Genomic DNA, 23,355 nt, shown 5'->3' on the forward strand with positions numbered 1-23,355 from the left:
AGAGCGTCGAAGTTGTGTAACAAATTTGCTGCAAATAACTTGGATTTCATAAAGAAAATTAAAACTACGCCTGAGCGGTAACGATCATTGTAACAGAACGGATACAGTATTATTGTCTCTCTATCATCTTATAAAATAAAATGAAAATACAAAGCCTACAAAGTATCTCGAAAATCCAAGTCTTATCTTGAACTCTAGCTTATCAACAACAAAAAATTATCAAAGATTCAGCATTCGAATGCTGCAAAATCATTGCATATTAAAGGAAGTTGAATCAAGGATGTAGAAGAACGATGTTATGATAGTTTTTCTACACGCAAATCTGCACAACTGTAAAAAAGATTGAAACTACGCCGGGAAGACACCTGAGTACGAATTAAAAAATCTTTCCAAGCAAAGGAATAAAATTGTGCGATTCTATCGGTTTAGTTCGGTTGGTAATTTTAGGGCGTAGGGCCGAACATCTGTAAAACCAAAGTGTAACGCAATCAGAATGAACGATTGTTCATACCAACCAGTAGGAGGATGTTAAACTTGATTGTAATGTTTTGTATAAAATTATCATGAAAAAATAAAACAAATGTTTATATGGTTAAATACATATGTTGTTCTAAAACTGGACTTGTTGAATTGCTTCATTCGAAAAAAACATTTCTTATCTAAGAGCCGTATTTACATTTTAATCGTTGTGTTAATTGTAACCAGCCAGAGGTCCTCTTGCGGTGGGCCCAGCATCCTAGTGCCAGTTCAGCCAGATCTTGGCCTATGCTAATGACTCTCCGATATCTTCTCAGGCCGTCCGTTCGCTATTCCAGCCGTTTTCGCTTCACTATCGCACCCCTACGACCATCTGGACGGTCTAAGGAGACTTGGCGAGTTGGTTTGCAAAGTTTGCACAGGGCCGCCAATCATTCATCTCCCGCGCCGATTGGACGATATCACAGTGCAGGACCTCAATAGAAATTTGAATTGAAGAGTTTGAAATTTAAAAAAATTAGAAGGCAACAGTCAGGCAATAAAATGGCCCAATATTTCTGTCCGCTTCTTCAGATGAAAGAATAATGCGTTGTCTTAAAGTTTGTTCCTTGTTTCATCGAGTTCTATGCGTGCACAAATAATTGTTGGGTGTTATTTTGAGACCGTCAACAATTAGCTTTATGTCTGTAGTGTCTACAATGTCTGGTTCGGTTCTTCCGCCATCCTAATTTTGAAACTAACCTTCAGTTGCAGATACAAATCAAATTTATAGTTTGTGCGATATCTAACTATAGTGCGCAGCATTGCCCTTTTAAGTCATTGGAAGTAAAAACTACGCCACTTTAAGGCACATTTGTTTAAAGGGAACATTTATTCTCAAAGTTATACTTCCGGTTGAGGTGATGCATCTGACGGTTAAGCAATGACAATCGTTCGCCCGGCTGTTTGTTTGGGTTAGTGAGAGTATCAGATAGCACAAACACACTCTGTGTAAGCATCGCTTGCCGGAGGTGTGCGTGAACGCCGCTCATCGGTTGCAGCTTTGAAGGCCAGGCGAGACGACGAATTTCTCATTCGATTGTATCACCGTCCATTGCCTGCAGAGCGAGCAGGACACAATACCGTTGGCGGTAGAAATCCTAGTACTTAGCATCGTAGCGCGTAGTTAGGCAAAGCAGAAGCTAGAAGTTTGTGCACGAAAAATTTCGGTCCCATTTCGCTCGAACAAGTGATCAAAGTTTCGCTGAATTGGATCTCAAGTGTTGCAAGTTTCGCTTTGTTTCAGTGGAAGCATATAGGAAAACACTATCAGTCGCTTGCGGGCAAGAACTTCAAAAGAAAGTGAGGCAACGGTTCCCACCAGCAGCTGCCGGTCAAAAGTATGTAAACGCCAGAGAGCGAACAGTGATTTGGGATGCGAACGTGCATGTTATTTGAATATAAAAATTGCGGTTTTCGTCCAGAAACACGTTAGCTGCCAGTAAAGCATCATTGTAACGCCGGATTCTAGAGTGGTTCCTTCCGACAGGTGTTCTGTTAGTTGGCTTTGCAAGCAAAACGGATACGAATATTATTTTGCGTTGAGCAACAAAAACTAGCACGTTGCTCGTAAGTGCACAATTGTTGGCAAAAAAGTGTTGTAATTGATAACAAATCGAACGCTTTAGAAGTACGTGATTAATATAGACTGAGACTTTCCGGGAAGCATTCAGTTTTTCCTCGCGATTGGCAAGCAAATTATTCTCACGCTATTGTTTGTATAGGTATGTGTGTGACACGTAACAAACGTATACCCCATAAAAACAGTAAATATTGGAATCCGTAAGTCCTTCAATGATAAACGAAGGAGGCTACCAAATGCAAAAAGCCAACCCAAGAGCGACGGACCTCTCGGGTAACTGCTTCGGTTTTGTAGCGAACACTATAAAGTTCGGAAACGAAAACATTTAAATGTGCGATTTTTCAATTCTACTAGACTAGCTTTGATAAAATTATGAAATAATATTTCTCGTGACACATTCTTCAATTCATAGCGTGCTGTTTTGCACAATACATTATCATGGAGAAACGCATCGCACTGGAAAAACGCGGACGCACGGATGATCAGGTAAGCCATGCTGCTAATGCGAAATATCTGAAGGTGAAACACCTTTATATTACGAGCGATTGCACTATTTTCGAAATAGTTTTTATTTGCACAGATAAGGAATTATGTGTTTTGCTTTTGCGAACGAAGGAAAATTGCAATTGCAATGAATCATTAGTTGAAGTTGAATTTTCGAATGTTCATGTTGGCATCAGAATATGGGTACATATTTTACAATAAAAAGTCGTTTGAAATAAGAAAAACGACCATTCTCGTGGATTGACCACGACGTTAAATGGTGGTTCATGGTGGTTGAAATGGTCACACTATTATTAATCAAAGCAATCGGTAGTTTAAGATGTGTTTTGCCCTCTGAAGCCGGCAATCGTCGTCGGCAAATCACCATGTCGTGCCGTAATCGATCCAAAGTTTCGTTCAGCATCCTTTTCCAATTCTCTTCTGAGCTCTTTCACGCTGACGTCGTTCGTCGTCACGTTGTTCACGGTCGTCGTGCTTTCCTCCCTGTGCAATTCGCACGCCATTCGACGAAATTGAGTTCCATAACGCAGCGCGAAACCATCGGTCCTTTCGCTCCGTAGGCGATCAATCAGTACATCAAGAATCTGGTTGTCTCATTTTTGCGTTATCTTTGTGTTTTTACTGCAGTCTGCACTAGGGTTTAGCGCAGGCTGAGGAGCTAGCTGGTCAACGCATTGCCCTGAAAAACTCATTGTAAACAAACATAGCCACAAACGAACAAACGATGTACCGTAACTTTGCGCGCGCAAACTGTGTCAAGCTCGAAATTTCAAATTGCAGAGATCCTGCTAGAAAATATTTAAATACGGACGAACACATTACCTATCAAAGCAGGCCAGTCCATTCCTTTACGGTTAAAAAATACACGCAGATTTAAATGTGAATGTTTTTAGTCAAGTTAAGCAAATCTGGAAAAAAGAATAAAGAAGAGAATGGGAAACTAACTTTTTTTTTCAGTACATTCGCTATCGTTTTGTTCTAATTTAACTTTTTATCTTTGCGTTTTTTTTAGATCACAGAGCTAATTCTAGACAACTGTAGAAGTACATACATCGACGGGTTAACAGATGAGTTCACTGCGCTCGAGACACTCAGCCTTATCAATGTCGGCTTAGTATCGTTGAAAAATTTCCCCAAACTATGCAACCTTCGGAAGCTGGAACTCTCAGACAACAGAATTTCGAACGGCTTAATTCATCTTACAAAAAGTCCTAAACTGACACACCTAAATCTGTCCGGAAATCGCATAGTAGATTTCGAGGAACTGCAGCCATTAAAAGACCTGGAAAACTTGGAATGTTTGGATTTATTTAACAATCAAGTAACTTTGACAGAAAACTATCGCGACAAAATGTTCATGCTTATTCCATCGCTATCTCATCTGGACGGGTTGGTATAAAACGGTGGCATGTTAGCTACGCCGTTGAGTTGTATTAATCCAAATATAATTCGAAACTCTTTTAGATTTGACAAGGACTTTTCGGAAGCATTATCCGAAGAAGAAGAAGAAGTCGCTGGTAAGTACATGTTGCTATCGCTTTGTGGGCAGTTCGTAGAAAACAGTAAAGTTGCACATATATCGCAGACTGGAGACAAATTGTAAACGTACAATTGTTGTGAACGTAGGGTTGTTGTTCTTAAAAGACGTTTTGTCTACGATTTGCTATTACACGCGAAGTATTGTTGATATCAAAATCGAAACAATGCCACAACGACCCATCCTGTTTGCAGATGATGGTAATCAACATCCTTCACAATTCTCCATCAACGGTATCGAAATCGATCTCGACGAACTGGAGGAACTTGAGTCTCGTATCCGACAAAAGCGAAGTAAAAATGACGAACGAGCACCCGGGAATGCTCTTGAAGAACTTGAGTGCAATCTCGAGCAGCTTAAACTTGGCACTAGCACGAACAGCTCTGCAGCACCACCAGTAGATGCTGAAAACGTTAAAGATGATTTAGACGAGTTGTACGAGGACATTCAGCGCAAACAAGCGGTTTTAAACTTGCGGACAGAAGAGGTTCACCGCCAAAGACTGTTATCCTTTGTACCGTTGCTATTGATGTTTGCTTCATTGTTAGCAATGATCAATCAAATATGTTTTCGCGATACGCAACCGTTATCCGCAGAAAAGGAAGATGATCACCAACAGTTGAACATTGGTAATAAATCGAAAACATGCGTGAAATATGTACATCGATAGACGAAATAACGAATACATTAGAAACGTCTTTCACGTCCTCTTCACAATCGTTCATGCTGACCTATGAAACAAGTAACTAGTTATTGCGCTGTCTCTCAAGCCGTGCCCATCAGCACTGCATTATTTAGATGTCGTTCCAAGGACCTGTTCAAAGAACACTTAAAATGGTTACTGGTACATTCAACATCTTGATCTAAATAATATTAATTTGATTATTTTAATTGTATTTAATATTTCAAAGTACATTTTCTAATGGATTTTAGTGTTATTCTAACGAACAATACCACATTTAAAAACACATTGTACGATTTTACGTTATTTTGTCTGCCGATGTAATAACATGCAAAAAGATAACGAAAGTTATTTAAAATTATGTTATTTGCGTGTATTTTATTTCGAATGTCCTACTTGAGTAGATTATCTAATGAAAGTTTATATTTCTCTATTTTTCTACCGAATTTCACCTTTCGCATTGTTTGGTTCATCTACTACTACAGAAGAAGCAGAAGAAGAAGATTCGTGCGATGGAGATTCTGAAGTTTCACTAGCGTTCTTGTATAATGATCGTTGTGCTGACGATGAAGTTGATGAGGAGTGGAAATGTGCCCTTGAACGGGATTTATACAATCCTCCGTCATCCTCATCTGAATCGGAATGTGAAGCTTGTGAAGAAGACGACGAAGATGATCAATCAGTGAGCGACGGTGGAGAAACGCAGGACAAAAAGGAGCAGGACGAAGCGAAAGAGGAGGTGAAAGAGAAAGATTCCGAAGGTACAACCGATAAAGCCGAAGCTTCATCGAAAACAGCGGCGGCAACTGATGCTACCGATAAGGACGCCACTGCAGCCATTAAAGGTTCGACGAAACGAATGGTTGGCAAGTGTTGCCAAATATGTGCTCACCACTTATTTGTTTCTTTGCAGAGCACGAATCCGAAGAAGCACGGGGAAAAAAGCGAAAGCTTGACGACGCCGATACCGATGGTTAATTGAATGTCGCTCTTCTGCGTAAACAGGCAGTGTGCCTTAACGGCGAATTCTACATCTTAAGTTCACTTCAGCACGCCAGCCTGGATCTCCAGTTTCAAAATACACATCATATTTTTCGTACGAAGAACTTTGCAAATCTTCGAACGTCTACAGATAGTATACAATTTATGTTTCCATCAAATTACCGCATATTAGTCTTAACAAGGCGCAAGTTGTAGAGAAAACAGCAACACAAAACCTTCAAGCAAAGAATAGTTAAGACCACGTTGACATCAAACCGCAGTTTTGAAATAAACACTAAATACCATTCTTTTTGAGGGGAAAACTTGGTGGCATGTTCAAAATACATAGGAAGGTACCATTCTGTAGTATGAACATGAAAAACAAATAAAACATTGGTTTGGTCCACTTAATTGACAGGCAAAGAGATATTTTAACCGCTTCGTTTTGAACCATAATTGGCGTTTGCACATATTGGAAACTCTTGTGTTCCATGCTTTTGTTGAACTGATTCGATTACGAATGAGCCGTTTCGGCCACCGTATATTTCCTTAAATGTATTTTGGGTTTCACTAAATTAGTTGATATACAATGCGGTTTGTCTTGCGTATCATCAATACCAAACAATATACTTTAGTGACCATACGCTATTTTTTGTTCGATGTTAATTTCTTGTCCTTGTTGGCCAATGAGAATGCTTTGCTGAACAAAATGTAGGACCTGATAGAAATGTTGTGTGATTTTGCTGCCGCATATGGGTTTTCATTTTATATTAATCAAAAACACTTCGGTAGTAACTTTGCAAATCCTGGAGGAATTTTTCTTATTTTCCGAAGCAGTTATATATGTTTTTCTTTTCGTTACTCCATGAGTACAGCGTTAATGTGCACACGAAATAGAACACTATCGTATATTAAGTTTGCTGACAATTCCCGAGGTATGTACAGTGAAGTATCAATAACACCTCTTACGCGTCGTCGGGTTCTTTTATAACTCATAACTTTTTTTTGTAATAAACGTACAAATGTTGAGTTGCGAGAAGTAGATTTGGATACTATAAGGTTTCTTTTTATACGAATGGGCACAGCCAATTTTTCATCAAATTCATGTTCCATTCCATTCATGTTATTGCAGGGTCGGGATTCGAACTTACGGCCATTTGAATAATGGTTATTCGAGCCACAACTTTGCTTACGACAAAAAAACTCACGATCATTACAAGATAATTGCAGCGTAAAAGAGTAACAAACAATTTTATTTTATCCGGCATGAAGGTTTAAAAGTTTTACACGTGAAAATCAAAAAAGGAAGATATCGTTCATAATCTACATTTCTACAAAATAAGCAAAGGACAAAGTGTGGCGACAAAAACCAAGATACTGATACCAGTTACAGTTACAGACCAAACATGAACGGAAGAATCGGTAGTAATAACATGGGATGGGACTGGAACACAGTATCTATCGACGATCATTGAAATGATCTATAAAAGCCCAAACTAATTGTATCAATTTTTTGTATAATACGAAAATAAATAATTCAAGCATATTTTGGACACAGTTTATTGAATTATGCTGTTGACATTGAGAATTATTCTCTTCATTATATACCCAACAGTGTTTTAGCTGAATGTATCGGTAGGGTATGTGGTACACAAAACAATGCCTTTGGATTACATTTTCTATTTCGAAAGAACGAACCTTACAGGCATTTTTTTCACTTCGTGTGTTCCATGGTTGAAAGATTGGTGAATGCACCCGCACTGCACCTGCACCATGGACAATGTTAGTCTCTGATGCTTTCTGTAACGGTGGTGTTTTTTTTTACAGGAGGCCCCGCGCCAAACCCCATGCGACGCCGGTATCGGGAATCAACGCGGGCCAAAACAACTAGTTGAATAAAACTTTCTGAGGGAATCGTTTTTTTCAATTTTTTATTAGTTTCCATAGTTTTAGTATTGAATTATGGTATTTGGCCTTCTACACAGTTATAAATATAAAAACAAAAGCACTAAGACATTTTCAAGTATGCAGAAACTAGTAAGTAGCGCTCGTAATTGGTTCTGTGAAACGTTTTTCGAGAAGTTATTGTATGCCGCTTCGAGTAGGTTTTACTCTGTTAACAGATGCAACTCAACATTCAGCATGATAAGATAATATATAACAGATAAGAAAAACATAAATAAACACGATAATAACAGTTTAGCAAAACAAAAAAGGGTAATTCGTTATGTTTTCTTTTCCTTTCGTGATTGGACACATTTGCTCTTCTATTAAAAAGGCACACAATATTCATTAGTTTGCATCGTTATGCTGTAGATCCTCAAAGATCGACATGAGATGGTGTTTCGTACCCATCTAAGGGCTTTTTTATAAGATCGCACATTTTTAACGTTTTGTTCGATGATACCATATTGTGAAGCAACCGTTGTTTTCACGTGTGTCGCCATCGTACTGTTCCAGCCATGGCTCTGGTATTAGGGGGGCATGTTTGTTTTCTATATTTTCCCCTTTTTATTTCGTTTTGTAAAAATAACACAAAATGGTATGCAGTGAACAAAATATGAACGCATTGTAAACGCAATAAATGACACTTTTTCCTCATTTCCAATTATACCAACAACTAGAATTTTTCGTTTTCATATGAGGCTCTTTCATTTAAAAAAAGCAATGCTTTAACGTCCATGTTCACCCATAGTTCTCTCTCTGCAAGTGGTAAATTGGAAGTCAGTATGTCGGTATTTTCATGCCATTCGTGGCCACCTAGTACAAATGCCACAGTAATCGAACGTTCTTACAGTGGTCTGGTAAAGTTCGCAGGGAACATGCCCTTTTCGTTTGTGCCTGCTTTCGTGCCCATCAACCAGCCTTCTTCCTGCAAATACCAAAAATACGTAATGAAGCGCATATTAGCGGTGTTTGCTAGACTTTGACGAAGTTTACCAATATTTCTTGTCAAACCTTACAGCACGTACCTGATCTTCGGGATCTTCGTATTCAACCACATCGATAATGTCACCCACTTCGAAGCTTAGCTCATCGACGTCCTCTCGAACATACTTGTAGGTGGCTTTCACGCGATACAAAACACCTGGTGGCAAGTCGGCAGTCGGTGTACCTGCAAGTAAAATTCCGAGTTCAATTAGAATTGTTATTAAAATCGCAGCTCTACATAACAATAAATTCTTTCACAAGTAAATGAAGTAAAATTTCAACTACTAAGAATGTAGCATCATTGAATTACATTTCTAACCATGGACACAGCCGGCTGTATCTTTTGCGTTAAGGACACATTTTCATTATCTATGAAATCTTAGTCGATAACATACAGATTTAGTTTGATTGGTACACATGAGATCTACTGCAAACAAAAAAAAAAACAAACATAAATCATACTTCATTAAACGCAATCATATTGGAGAATTTATATATCACCGTCGAGCTTAACAATCGGACTAGCTTAAAAAAATCAAACCTAGCTTTAACATTGCCAGAAAAGCCACATATAGCGTAAATAACTTGTACTACAAATCACCGAAGACAAAACAGATGAACGGTAAATTTTCCCTATTCATTGATTGTTAAGGATAATGTAACATGATTAGATAGGCCGCAAGGGACTCGATGCCGTAACAAAACACAATCGCAGGCGAAGGTCAAACTTACAGAAACTAAAAGAAACGCAAACCCGAAACAAACCAAAACGAAAGCAATCAGTGCCGGAAGCGGAAGGACCTTTACACAAAATGGCCGTCAAAACAATGAAAATGCTACCATTGAAACACGAGCGCATACTCATCATCACCCACTTACCGGCCGGAATGTCATATAGAATGTCCAGCTTTCTGTTATTGTTCAGACTAGAGTAGTATACTTGATGCTGCTGGTTTGCAGTCAGCGAGGATCGACATGAATTGTTACTGTTGTTATTCAGATTATTGAGATTGATGCTAGTTGCATGATGATGATGATGATGCGAGTTGGGTGTGTTGCATGGGCTGTGGTGAGTGGTTTGCAGGCTTGGGCTGGAAGAACCGTGAGCATCCCGGGATACAGCATCATCAGGGATAGTGGTGTAGAGTGTTGTTGAAGTGCCGATATTCCTAACCGTTGCTGCTGGCACCGACGAGACCACGGCTAGCTGTACCCTTTTTTGCTGAGTTTGTGAACCGCTGTTGATCCGCATAATTCCGGCAGCTTGTGGCGGTGGATTAGACGAATGGCCAATAGCTGATGATATTGTTCGGTGACGGTGGTACACAGTAAATGTGTATAAATGAATGGAAGGCAATGAATGTATTTATGGTACAGGCATGCTGCGATAGCATTGGAAGACTAAAATGGACTGCCAACGAAAATACGGGCTACTGTAACTGAAAGAATGAGTCAAGCTCTGTTGGTACCATGTACATCGAGTTGACTCAGTCACATTTGAATGCAGACATGTTAAGCGGAAGGAAGATCAGTAAATCATGGAAAATGACGCGATGAGGAAGGGAAATGAGTACAGAAGCGGGTAGGAAGTCTAAGAAAGCATGAAACAAATGGTTTGCAACAAAAAAAAAGATATGATAGCTTACTAGCGCAAGAGATTAAATACTTAATTATTACTTGTTTGCGAAACAGCTGCGCCTGTAGCAGTGGGCGTTGTAGCAGGGGGATCAACAGGTGTGGCAACATGGGTAGCATCGGCAGACACTTTAGAAGCATCAGTTTTGGTCGCATCAGTTACTATCGACTCGGCGGCTGGTTCACTAGGCATAGCGGTTGCGGTGGAGTCTTGCGACATCGCCACGGTGATGGATTGCCTCGATTCCGGGTGATGCGGATTAGTATGCGATTGATGGGGATGAATCGTACCGTTTGTGACGAAAGTTTGCTGTGTGCTGACAAGGTTCTCTTGCACCGCTGGTTGTCCATTTTCCTTTACAGCAGACGTTGCCGTTCCGTTCTCAATCTCCGCGGTATTCTTTGTCTCAAACACTTCTTTAGCCGCACCATCATTGCTGATGGCCGCGATGGCAGCTTTTATCGTTTCCGTATTTTGATAGGAAACCTCGCCATCATCCTCGGGCAATCGTAGCGTTGCTGATGGTTCCGGTGTTTGTGCAATTTGAGAATTATCTATTGTCACATTGGGCAGGTCGGTACGAAATGTATATGTTGAGCGCGATTGGCATCCACAAATTATTCCACACGCGTTCGCACAAATATACAGTTTGTGAAGGTGTTGCAAAAGTGTGAGTAACGGAGAGCGAGTAGGGAACATGTATAGAGAGAAACACAAAAAGAAAAAAAACAATTTGTCACACATGCATGCTTTCTACAAAAAGGGGTTGTTACATTATCAAAGTCCAAAATGATGTGCACGCACAACAGTTTGTAACAACGCGTTCTTGAACAACGGTTCAGACAGTGAGAAGATGTCAACTTCATTTGGACAGGAAAAGAAGCACGTGGCCGATGAGATGCATAAATGGAAAAGTTCTGTCCCTAGTACATTGCAGCCAAATGTACCAATGTACGTCAACTAATGATGACTTCAGTGTGTAATTAACCTCAAAATCAACTAAATTTACCATCAATTTTGAATTTTTTTTGCAATACACATAAACATCTTCTTTTCCTACAAACTATCAAACATCAACATATATAATTATATAACTAGCATATTATACTGCTAGCGGAACGTAAACGTAGCGGAGCCAAAACGAATAACGATACAATGAATGGATCGAAAAAGGTTAGTGTTGCTTTATAAACAACAAACTGAACCATTTAATCAGTAATGCTTTTGCTCTGTGAGCCAAGAGGAATTGATGAGCCTAATGTGAATCGACTGCTAATGTCAAGCGTACTAACCCAAAAACAAAAAAAGAAAAGAAGCAGCATGAATACATTCCCTATACCATGATGAACTGTTGAAAGCAGATCAAGTGCCTTTGTTTAGTACACATGAATGTCATGTAAACCACAAAACAGTGTTCAAAACATTCTCCTCAGCGGTGCGACTAAATTGCTAATATACTCACGGCCATTTGTAATAGCTACACCATTCGTGTCGTTATTCACAATCGATAAATTGGTCTTCACTGGGGATTGGGCCGGACTTGACGGATTGGAGTTGGCTGAAAAAAATTATAATAATACAGTCTTCCGAAATCCTAAAGATTCTTTCGCCAAATGTTTTTTGAAAGTTACTAAAAAAAATCTATGCTTTTGCATGCGGGTCAATGCACACGGCCCTTTTTGTTACAAGTTGCTTCAAGTTAAGCCACGCTAATTTGAACTAACATTGTGGAGTATGTTGTATTTTACGTACCATTGATCTTCTTCAATGTGTAAGAACCGCGCTGCGATTCGGTGGCCAGCTTATCAACGATTGCTTCTAGCTCCGCATATACCTTGGATGTTTCACTGTGGAACTGTTGTTCGCAAGCAAACAGTGTTTGGAGGTTCGTAACCAAAAACAGTATTCTGGAGTCAAACAGTGCCGGCAACTCGTCGTGCAATTCCGAGTTCAGAATTTCGTACGTGCTTTTCGCTTCCTCTAACTGTTCACGCCCTTTTGTAACCTGCAGGTGTGTAATTTTAGTTAAATTTTTGTCACCCTTCGTACACGCACGTTCCCTCGAACTCATAACGTACCTTGATATCATCCTTCCGCTTCGCAGCATTGGCCTGCAGACTCTGGAACGAGTGCCTCTGGCTGTCGTAATCCACTAGCTTGCGACCGCGCTTATCAATTTTTTTCTGCAGCAAAAGCAGTAAGATACAATTACAACGCTCGTGGCCTAGTACACCTTCACTTCTGAAATGAACACTTACCTTCATTTCAGGAAACTGCAACGAATAGGTATCCAATTGCTTCAGAACCTGGTCCGCGAGCTTGTACGAAAAGTGCTGAAACTGAGTGTCAATTGCTTTGGTTTGCGCGTACAAGGCCTCTGATCCTGTCCACTGGCTCTCGTACACTTCGGCTACGGCATCCATAAGGCTTTTCGATGCATTTTGGACGGCTTTCGAAGGTGGTGAAAATGGGGCAAACATTACGAAAACGATCGCAGCAATTGGCACCGCTTATTTGATATTCATGCCAGCGAAGTGGTACGAACCTCGAATGCATCTAATGTAGTTGCTGAATTCTTTCTGCAGTCGTGTAGCGCAGGTATGTTGTCGGTTGAAATTTGTTAAATGCTCGTCGAAAATTTCATCAGCTGTTCGATCGACTTTACCGAGGTTTTGAAGAAGCTGCATTTTATACATGGAGAAAAAATAAATGATATGTTAATAAATAAATACTACAATGTTTTCTATGAGAAATATGTTTGGCCCCTCATGTTTTCTCTCAAGATGTCACGAATTGTACCATTAAAATAGTTTAGAGTATTGTACGAGTGGGTCCGAAGTATTTTGACCAATATTTTAACTAGAAAATGTAAGTAGAGCGGCTTTTCATTGATAAACTCAAAGAAAATTTCAAAAAACATGTTGAATTAGAAGAAGAAGACCACAAAACACAATGTAATGTGAAATGTAGTTGACAAATGACATCGTAAAAAATATAACCACCATAATGCGAATATGATAATTGTGCGGTTTTGGGTTTTTTGTTCACATGTTTTCTTATTTTTTTATTCAGTCAGTATTTATTACATGGTTCCGTAACGTTGATACCAAAGACGACCATTCCTTGAAGTTGTTTACTGGATCTGAAAGTGTCCAGCACAGTTTTTCTCACAATCCAAACAGTCAGGTTTGAAATTGAAACCTCCATACTGAGCGAAAACTTTTGACCCCCTGAGTATATCTGGTTTCTCCATAGACGAACCGGCTGCTAAAAACGCACACGGGCAACGAAACTAGGTGGGACGAACAGTTCAACCGCCCAGGCATCCATATGTACTACAAAAACAAGTAGTGTGACCAACCCTGTGCGTGGAGTAAAACTACAGCAACATCCTGGGCATTCTTAAATGAGAGGATTCAGAGTGTTAGAAATCGCATTGGTTTTTTTTTAAATCTAACACGCAATGATTGAAAAAAACAAACCAATGCCGTTGATAACAACCAGATTCATCTGGTGTGCGCCATATAAACGCGAACAGGTACGCACCGAAGAGAAAGTGCCACGATTCACCCCATCATGAGCATCGATGATGCTGTGGGGCACCGTAGAGCCTACCAATGAAATGTACAACCCGGAGCAGTGATTGGGACGGACACCTGTTCAGATGCACAACGATCTTAACATCGTTGCACAGTTTGGGGTGTTTTGAAAGATTCTGTTGAAATGTTGTCTCAAACTGCCATTTCAGCATGTTGAGAAGCGTTGATCGAAGATAAACACCAGAACCAGCAGTGAGGTGAGAGGAACCCTTTGGCCCACGGAGTTCGCCGCAAAGCTCAAGTTAAGTTGGAAAACAGGTTTCGATTTTCGCTTTCGGCGATCGCACCGGCCGGTGTCAACATTTTTATGGAGAAAGCCAATTGGTGTGTGGTTCGGGAGAGAAATTAGATGCTAAAATGGGATGAAAGTCAATGCTCATCCTCTTCCTTATGTCCGTTGGTGGCCAGCGTATTCCGAGGCTTTTACTAATGTGCCTTCGTGACAGGACGCTTAGCATATAGTTAGCAGAATGTACGAAGCAACGTATGTGCCTGACGTACTTTATATTTTCGTTCATACCGACGACGACACAAGGTGCTAGGATCACCTATATTATCGGTTCAGAACATGGACAAAGCGTAATAATTCCCAATAATTTTGGCCCGTCTTTTGAGCATAGACAATATTAGTGTTTTCATCTTTGCCTTAAAGTTGTAAACACTTGACCAATTGTAAAGCAACGAAACGTGCCACGATTTGTAACATCCCGTTACAAAAGAAGCGAAATTAAGAGAAAAGATGCTAGCTTTCCTGTTCGTGACATGAACTAAGTGAAACCGTTAGTGCGGGGACCCACAGTCTAAGTGAAAGTTGTCGAGGAGTTTGTTGTGGGTTAGTGTTTGGCACACGCATGGACAATCTCCGTCACCGGCATCCTGAACTATAAGATGTTTGGAACTCGCAGCTAGTTCGAATGGAAGTGATCAACAGTAGCTAAAAGTGTATCGATGAGTCTTTTGGTGTTTTTCATACTTCGGTCTTTTTCATCATACTTCAGCAATGTCCTCCATATGTTGTCTATGTGAAATATTGTTGAATGTTGTACAGTTTCAGTCGGTACACAAATAGTAAGTGCAATACACTCCAACACATGCATGTCCTGGAAGCTATCGTGCTGGTCGAATTTTGTTTTCACGAGTTGCACGAAGCCAACAAATCCCCTGTCTGCCACTCTCGTTTTGGATGACCCAGTTCCTTTTTATTTTTTTCTGAAAATGTTATATAGGTGACACAAAATGTGAAAGCTTCGAAAAGCGATATTTGAAGCCAGCAACAGCGTGTTGTGAACGCACGACCACCAGTGCGATGATCACAAGTGCATGTGGAATTCCTTTCCGAAACCCAAACACACATACAAACGGAAGAATTACGAAAATGCTATCTGCTGATCTGGGTGGGAGTTCTCACAGAGAGAGAAAAAAACAAACAACTATAAGCTTAGTCGTTTAATTTAGGACGTGGGAGAACCTGCAGACTCGAGTTCAAGTGTCTTTGAAGCGAAGGCAAATGAACGGAACTGCAAGCGCGACCTTCACATAAATAAGACTCGCGCCATGAAAAAGCCCACCATCTGACTGCTTGTTGCTGGGCTACAAACAGACGTCACGCAGTAGGGCAAAAAAGGCACATTCCAAGCAAAATTTAAAGAAATATCGGAGTTTACACAATTGAAGAGTACGACTGATTGAATGTGTTGCAGGTCTCAAACCCCCGCAACACAATATAGATTCATTTTATCAAAATTGTTCAATACGTTTATAACCAAGTTTCAATATAAACCTGACTGAAAAGTTTATCCATTCAAACGTAATAAAACACTGACAATAGTCAGAATATTTGAGATGATCCAATACATTTATCAGCATGTATGCAAAGATGAAAATAAGACAGACATGCCTTCCCAATCTATCTATTTCCAATGTTTACACAAAACATTTTACAGTTATACCTTAAAACATTAGGCAATAATATTTTATGAAAACAATATCATTTCACCAATATCATTTAGATTAACACCCTGTAGCATGTAAAAAAGGCAGTCTTTGAACACAAGCATCATAAACCGGTAAAATCTAATAGAAAGCCCAATACTGGAAGTGTATTCGGCAATCTGCTTAGAACGCTTCAGTCGTTAGCTGGATGCTTTGCGTTTCTACAAACGATCAACCCCAACGAACCAGTTTTCTCAAGGTTGGCAAACCGGCGATCACGCAATTTGGAATCTGTTTTTTATAACATTTGATAAGTTCGCGAATATAACACCGGAACATATGCATATTCGGCAATACGCGGAATCGTGTCTGATATGTTTAAACTGAGTTAGAGACAAAACATGTTGGTACTCGTTACTTCATCACCATCCCATGGTTCAGGTATACAATATAATGGTAGAATACTGTGATAATGATGTAAAATCGTTATCGTGATTAGTGCTAGGTGACAAGGTTGCCAGTATAAGCCAGACACACAGAAAAGTTAGCATCGAGAGTTAAAAGTATTCAGATGATATTTATTTAACGGTATATGCGCAGTGCGGTGCGATAGTTCCGTAGATCGAAGCCGTAGCAACGTCTCAGCAGAAGCAGCACAATTCGCTTGCAATTTATATCGTTTTAAGCTTGGGGCCTTTGGACCAGAAACTGAAACTGACCGAATGCTGGTCGTGCAGTGCATTTGTATGGTGATGTATATACCTCATATTTAAATGCAGTACTAGCACTAAAACAGATGAAGCATTAAGGTGTGTGTCACCACAAGTTACAAAAGTTGGATTTGAGATCATGTCTGATTTGTCGCAAATTGAGCGATGATTAAACTATGTCTATTTAGACTTCAAGTTGTTTACTCATGAAAATAATTACCAAAGGTACGATCTTTTCGGTCACGTTTTTACAACCACATTGGTGGCATGCGACACGGGGGAGAAAAGCAGTTAAAAAGCATCTAAGGCTTAGCGCAAAACGAACCTTATCATACAGGCTACACAGATATGAAACAAGTGATAATTATCTGTTCGTGATTTGCAAACTACTATCTGCGAGCTCAAGCCCGCTTCTAAAGTCTCGCACAAACACCGGACACACTCACACAAATGCGGGACCATGCCCGGATGACGTCAGGTGACACTAGATGGCACTTTACAACGGGGCCGAATTGTGTCGGAATCGTTATGCCAGCATAGATCTGGGCGGTGTTTGTACTATCGATACAGCTTCTCTGATAAGCTGTTTAAAATCGTTATACCTGCAATCAGCTTCGGATTCTTCGACACAGTGTCGTTTGGACGAATGCGTATCTTTGACGAGCTGGAACATGACAGTCTGGTTTTCTTATCGAGTACTATTTCCGTCAGCGTGTTTACCATGAAGCAACCTAAAACAGCGAATTTGTCTACAGCATGTTACGATTGAGATAACAAATACACGCCACGGAACAGCTTGTTTAAAAGTTGCTTAATCAACGTTCCCGAACGTAATGTAAACGTGAGCTTGGACATGGATACACTGCCGACTACTTGTACAATACCTGCATCTACATCTGTGGTCATGCAGAATGAGCCTATATTGTATCCGTCCTCTACGCCATTACGTCATCCGAGCGTTTGGTTCCACACGCATTAAGCTGACACCCTCTATATTTGGTTACAGCAGGACTTTTAAGCTAAACCAGAATTCTAAATGGCAGTTCTTCAGAGTCCCACGCTAAGACAATATATGGATGGCTTGAGCAAAACCTGTACCTTAACTGAAACGCGGTGGACAACAATAGTGGTTCGAGCGTTTGGTTCCAGAATCGCCATTTATGGCGAAGCAGTAACCGCGGGACGATTTCGATTACTATTACACCTTGAATTCTCTACAGACACTGTTTGCTTCCTGGTAAACAACTAAATACATTTCGCATATTCCGATCCAGCTACAAATAATGCCGAACAAACGGACCGTTACCCGGTTCTGTAAAGCTGTAGCATCCTTGGTCCATACGGAATGTGCCCTGCTTGAACCATTTTCAAGACTAGGTTACGGCACAAGTGTGAAAAGTGAGATCGACCGCTCATGCTGAACATGTTAATCATTCGGTTCAAGGGAGAAGAGTGCTAATTTGATCGTCTAGCATCCTTCTACTTTGCATAACCTGATCGGAACGGACTTCTTGTCGATTTTAAAGCATGTGGTGGTCTGAGAGCATCAGGTGGTGGTCTGAATGTTGGCACTTGGTTGAATCAATATGAATAGTATCCTAATCTAACAATTGGAAGTCCGTATCCACAAGAATAAGTAGCTGTCAACTTCTACCTACTTCTGAGCGCCCTTCTTCTGAGACGGCCTTCTTACTCAGGGAACAGCGAAAAGAATCTCTCTGCCGTGCCATAGGACGGAGTCTTACAATCAAGTACACACATGCGGGTAGTTGAGCAGATAAAAATACATTCTAACGCCCATGTTGAGGTGACATTCGTGCTCGCCGCCATCGCTCAACATCAAAAGCCATTACTGCCGGGGTTTCATTCACGCAATCGTGCGCAGCTACCCCAAACCCGGCGCAGGTTCAGCCCCTAACGCAAACGCACACAATTCATCGAAGATGCTCGGGAGCAACACACCACACGTACGATATATGAGAGGCCGATATGAACGTATAATTTGGGCGAAAGAAATATTTTAAAATAAAAATGTAGAGGAAAAACCGGCAAACGCAAGCCCCCAAACGTGGCCGGCCAAAGGGACATTCGTCCAAAATTAGAACTGCAATTTACACACGCACACACAGAGTTTGGCTGGGAACGCTCTTTTTGCATTTACTTATTATTTTAAACTCGATTAAAGACTCGGGAACCACGCTGTTTTGTGCCATGTGCGACGATCTTACGCGACGATCTCCTGGTTGCTGTCGTTTTTTTTCTGTTTGTGAGATCTATTTTTAGCAAAAAATAAATTTTTCAGATTTTTCTTCATCTCGTTCAAATGGCACTATACGACGACTTGTTCTTCAAATCAGTGCTCGTCTAAGTGAAAATTGGGAGCCACATGCACGTCCAGTGTAATGGCTGACGGTGCTGCAAAGAGTTGTGTGTTTGGCAGCCAGCGAAACTTCTCTGAGCGAAACCATGATGGTTTTGGCTAAATTTAAAAATCGAAACATAAATAATCAAACCATGCAAGAACATCCACACATCGAAATAAAAATAATCAAACTCAGCGTGCCTTTTGGACCGCATTCACATCCAGAGTTGATGATCAATGTTGTACAACTTTCCGAGTACAGGATGAAGGTTTAAGGTCGAAAAGTATAAAACAGATAGCAACAACCGGCAAACCACAACCCATGAGCAACATGTGTCTCTTTGATTCACATCGAAGAGCACCACGTCACCGAGTTTACGCTTTTCCGCCAGCTACGTACATCGGCGGCGAGACTGGATTACAACGTGTGTAGGGGCAATGTCTAGTGATCTACGCGAAGCTGACAACTCCAAGGTTTCAACGAAAAGTCACGGCGGTCACGAGAACGTAACCACCAATACGAACGGCACAACGGCGATTTTACATAACACACGACTACTCTAACGTTCGACGTTTACCCCGGGATATACTACGGCTGGCAAGCTCATGTGGGTCGTATTTTCGACCTGCGTAAGGTGCTCGACGCTTTCTCGGCAAATGCAGGTTTTTACTGAAGGCTAGACTCGTGGACATGATGTTAGATTGCCTGGTTGACTATGTTTTCTTCAGGTCTGCCGGTCCATTGGAACAACGGAGCAACGACTGAGCCTGGTTTGAATGTGACCACATTCGTGGTACTGTTTTCTGCAGATATGATATATTAGAACTAATTTTTCCGATCACTTTAGAGATCGAATTGGCTTCAATGCGATAAATGTTAGTTCAATTGGTGTTACGCTATTCTACCACACTTTGCCATATAAATATAATGTAACAAAATATCCGGTGTGTAAACAATACATTCTTCATATCAGATTTTTTTCGCAAGGTATAAATTATTACAAAATTTAAAGAGTTGCCACATATTTTGAAGCATGTCGTTTGTGGCTTTGTCTCTGTTTGCATTGTTACGGTGGGAAATGAAACGAAATTTGATGTTTTCGTACGAACTCTTTTCCGGCTTGACCTTGATTCACGAATTTGCAATCGAACTCAACCTTATGACACGACATGCTAATATTAGTTGCTTCTGATATCGAATAGAGTCATTGTATTAGACTATTTAGCTCATGTTCTTACAATGATTAGTGAATGAATTAAGAAACATCGATTTTCCAACCGTGTAACAACAGTCCACAGTGTAGCATAATCAGCTAATGCATATTTAGGATGTGTGTTGCTTGGACAGGCGTCATTGGTAGACTATTGATAATGCGATTAATGAACTCAAACAATATAAGGCACTATGTTACGAGGTAACTAGTTTGGTTGGACATTTTAACAAATATGGACATTTTAACAAACAAACATTTAACAATTTCCAGGTTTGTGCACTGTGGTTGCGTTAAGTTGCAAGTTGGCACGTAAACTTAAACGAGGACTAGGAGAGACCATAATTGTACATCGCTAAATAAGCAATTCTTTAAATTAAGTAAATGTGTAAATTAATCTTTCGCGGGGTTCACAATGCATACTAAGTAACATTTTAAGAGTAACATGCATTAGTAACATTTTTTATCAATTTTCACATCAATTCAGCCGTAGTGACATCTGTATGTGAATGCTACTGAGACTGTTCGAAATATTCCATCTATTCGATGTAATTATTCGATCAGCGAATTGACGTAGGATTTTTTTTGAAAGTAGTAAGCCTTTTTTAAATAAAAGAAGAAGATTTTCAGTTGAAAATTTTCAATTTCATCGAAAAAATGTTCAAGAAAACAAAGTTTATTCCAGGATATTCTATGTTATACGATTCTTTTTCTTATCCTGCTACAACCGCTGAGCGGTCTTGGCCTGCACCAAAGACAATATTAATTTCTGGTGCTTTCTACAACAGTATGTGTTTTGAGGGCGGAATTTTTGGCCTCGCGCCAAACCCCGTGTCACGCCGGTATCGGGAATGGAACCCATTGCCAGCTGCGTGACAACCGGTCTCGGGATTCGAAATCCGTGGCTAGCTGCGTGACAACGACGAGCAGACGAGCATTACCGACTGCTCTATCAACGGAAGATACTATGTGATTGGAAAGCTTAATTTGCCAAAGGATATCAAGAAAGGGAATGTACTCGTAACCCGTTGGCAGTGTGAATCCCAACCGATACCACCACGTTAAATCGCTTTCAAATAGTCTCAAACATGCAAATTTAGGTTTTTTCGTCAATTCAAACAAGTTCATCTTTCGACTTTGACTTGACTTTGTGTGCTACGTTTGTTCAATTCAATATGATTCGATTTTGAGTTGATGCTAAGGAGAACACACCCGGAACGACCAAGAAAAAGAGCTGCGAACAGTAATTTTTGGAAACAACGTTAACAACTAAAAGAAGATTGTAGTGTTTCTTTAGGCTGAGATTTACTAGAAAGTAAAGCTGAAGTAACATTGTCACGGTCGTGCACGAGTCACAACATCCAATCCCCAAACGTCACAACGAGCTGTTCTATTTTCGGATGTCCACTGTCGATCAGCCCTACACACTGCTCTAAGAAAACATCAGATCTCTTTACCAGTAGCAAATCTGTTCGGGTTTTGTGAGCAAACCCTAAGTGGAATCTAAGCGGCAACCTTAATATAGAAGCAACAAACCCAATAATCCTGCTAACCGCCTGTAGCCCAGCCCGGCCTGTTGCACTAGCTGGTGCTATGATTGGATGCTCATACCGTCCTTCCCAAAAGCGATCCGTTATAAGAGTACCAATGAAACTACGAATATTTATGCCCCCAAGCTACCCCGGTTTCAAATTACACGCTTTTAATTGTATGGTTATGCTCGAAAGTGAATAATTACTCTGTTTAAATGATTTTCACGCATGTCTCAGAGACAAGGTACACTTACCTTCTCCTTTGCTCTCCCAGCATGCTTCTGGACAGACTTCGCGAGCAGCATTCCTTTATTCTCGGCCATTATTAAGCTTAGAGACTTGAATTTTCAATTTTGTTTTTTTCGCCAATAGAATAGAATTCACTCAAATCATGCACGGTTTTCAAACCTGCATTAACTGTCAATCACACACTTCCTAAAACGATCATCGGATTGTTATCGATGGATGAGAATTACAACATATAGAACAATAGAAGGCAAATTCAATATCATGAATATTTTCACTTGTGTACTTTATACACCTTTTTTATAACTTTTTCACCCTGTATTTGCTACTATTTGACCCTTGCATGATCTAACGGCTTTGTGCTACGTAATTGCATTTTTGAACAATTAATGATTCCTGAACATTGTATGTCCTTCAAATTAGTCCACGTTGCTAAAGGACACACACGCACACACGTTGAAACCACATCAGCCAAACCGAAGGGGGGAGGATCCGGCACTTTCGATCTTCTCCAATTCTTAGCACTTAAGAAAGCAACGCGTTCGCGCCAACAAATACCCAAACTTTATAACCGTGCTAAAATTTTCAGAAGTGTTTGGTTTTGTCACTAACCTAACTGCACTAAACAACCTTGGGGTCGGATCCGCATGGAACACAGTGGGACATCGGGAGGTCACCAAACAACCACTCCACTTATTTTCGTAATTGATGCTGGACTTGTGTTCCCGCCTGTCGGTCAGGTGATCATGGGTTCTCGAAGCCCGTTGCTTCTTTTGAAGCCCAAGCCTTAACGTCAAATAAACATTCTTTGCTCGTCGTTGCTGCTAAATAATAACATTCAACACTAGCTGATTGAGTCTATTGATATCTTCGGAGCAGGTGGCAGTGTTTGGCCCAAATGAGTACGTGTGTGTGTATGTGTACAATCACTCATTTTCACTACACAACTTCCGATACGCTGCACAAGCAGACTTTCTTAAATGATTCCTTCTGTTTTGCTTCCCAATGCTAGAGTTAATTAGCTTTTTTAAATATTATGTCAAGGCGGAACAAAACTTTGTCAATAATTTACACGTCCACGCACACCTCTACCAAAACATCTACATCGCCACACCAATTAAGTAATCACCCTCCACATCGTTGCCGAGAAAATGCGAAGTAAACATGGAACAATTTGCAGGTATTCACGCAATCTATGGTTTGCAAGAAGGCAACAGAAAACCACACTAGTAGGGCGAGAATGAGTAAAAAACATAGTAGCAGCGCAACATACACTGAGAACACCGAGGTAAAGCCACAACAAAACAAAAAAAGCTTACACCACTATAGGAAAAAGGCCGAACGAAACACTTTTGCACTCTTTCAACTCTTTCTCTGAAAAAACATTGTCTCTG

General features: G+C 40.4%; 3 protein-coding genes across 4 annotated transcripts; 1 reads left to right on the forward strand and 2 right to left on the reverse strand.

The window, feature by feature from the left end:
- Positions 1-1,654: 1,654 nt before the first annotated feature.
- Positions 1,655-7,826, forward strand: LOC131206013 (acidic leucine-rich nuclear phosphoprotein 32 family member A). 2 transcript variants are annotated; one of them, XM_058198360.1, is made up of 7 exons: positions 1,655-1,856; positions 2,511-2,584; positions 3,615-3,991; positions 4,067-4,119; positions 4,334-4,768; positions 5,307-5,666; positions 5,735-7,825. In XM_058198360.1, exons 2-7 carry the CDS (start codon positions 2,537-2,539, stop codon positions 5,797-5,799), a joined length of 1,338 nt encoding a protein of 445 aa, XP_058054343.1. In that variant the 5' UTR covers positions 1,655-1,856; positions 2,511-2,536; the 3' UTR covers positions 5,800-7,825. The 2 variants fall into 2 exon arrangements, with proteins under 2 accessions (XP_058054343.1, XP_058054345.1); XM_058198362.1 differs by lacking the exon at positions 1,655-1,856 and adding an exon at positions 1,869-2,240 and having other exon boundaries at positions 5,735-7,826.
- LOC131206012 (myc box-dependent-interacting protein 1) lies at positions 7,212-23,355 on the reverse strand. The gene is made up of 10 exons (XM_058198359.1): positions 23,281-23,355; positions 21,970-22,150; positions 12,915-13,050; positions 12,628-12,818; positions 12,448-12,552; positions 12,122-12,374; positions 11,832-11,927; positions 10,660-10,923; positions 8,775-8,917; positions 7,212-8,674 (listed from the first exon to the last, which is right to left on the reverse strand). Exons 2-10 carry the CDS (start codon positions 22,036-22,038, stop codon positions 8,594-8,596), a joined length of 1,338 nt encoding a protein of 445 aa, XP_058054342.1. The 5' UTR covers positions 22,039-22,150; positions 23,281-23,355; the 3' UTR covers positions 7,212-8,593.
- Positions 9,331-10,339, reverse strand: LOC131206014 (uncharacterized). The gene has a single exon (XM_058198363.1). The coding sequence runs from the start codon at positions 9,983-9,985 to the stop codon at positions 9,401-9,403; it is 585 nt and encodes a 194-aa protein (XP_058054346.1). The 5' UTR covers positions 9,986-10,339; the 3' UTR covers positions 9,331-9,400.

The sequence above is a fragment of the Anopheles bellator genome, chromosome 1, assembly GCF_943735745.2.
Source record: "Anopheles bellator chromosome 1, idAnoBellAS_SP24_06.2, whole genome shotgun sequence".
NCBI lineage: Eukaryota > Metazoa > Arthropoda > Insecta > Diptera > Culicidae > Anopheles > Anopheles bellator.

What these genes read in the sequence shown, in the direction of transcription:
- LOC131206013 (XM_058198360.1), top strand. Translation starts at nt 2,537, where the DNA reads ATGGAGAAACGCATCGCACTGGAAAAACGCGGACGCACGGATGATCAG. An exon ending in AGAAGAAGAAGAAGTCGCTG is followed by an intron (nt 4,120 to 4,333) that starts GTAAGTACATGT and finishes TCCTGTTTGCAG; the next exon opens with ATGATGGTAATCAACATCCT. An exon ending in CGCCACTGCAGCCATTAAAG is followed by an intron (nt 5,667 to 5,734) that starts GTTCGACGAAAC and finishes GTTTCTTTGCAG; the next exon opens with AGCACGAATCCGAAGAAGCA.
- LOC131206014 (XM_058198363.1), bottom strand. Translation starts at nt 9,985, where the DNA reads ATGCGGATCAACAGCGGTTCACAAACTCAGCAAAAAAGGGTACAGCTA.
- LOC131206012 (XM_058198359.1), bottom strand. Translation starts at nt 22,038, where the DNA reads ATGGCCGAGAATAAAGGAATGCTGCTCGCGAAGTCTGTCCAGAAGCAT. An exon ending in TGCAGTTTCCTGAAATGAAG is followed by an intron (nt 12,553 to 12,627) that starts GTAAGTGTTCAT and finishes CTTTTGCTGCAG; the next exon opens with AAAAAAATTGATAAGCGCGG. An exon ending in TGTAGCTATTACAAATGGCC is followed by an intron (nt 10,924 to 11,831) that starts GTGAGTATATTA and finishes ATGTGACAATAG; the next exon opens with ATAATTCTCAAATTGCACAA.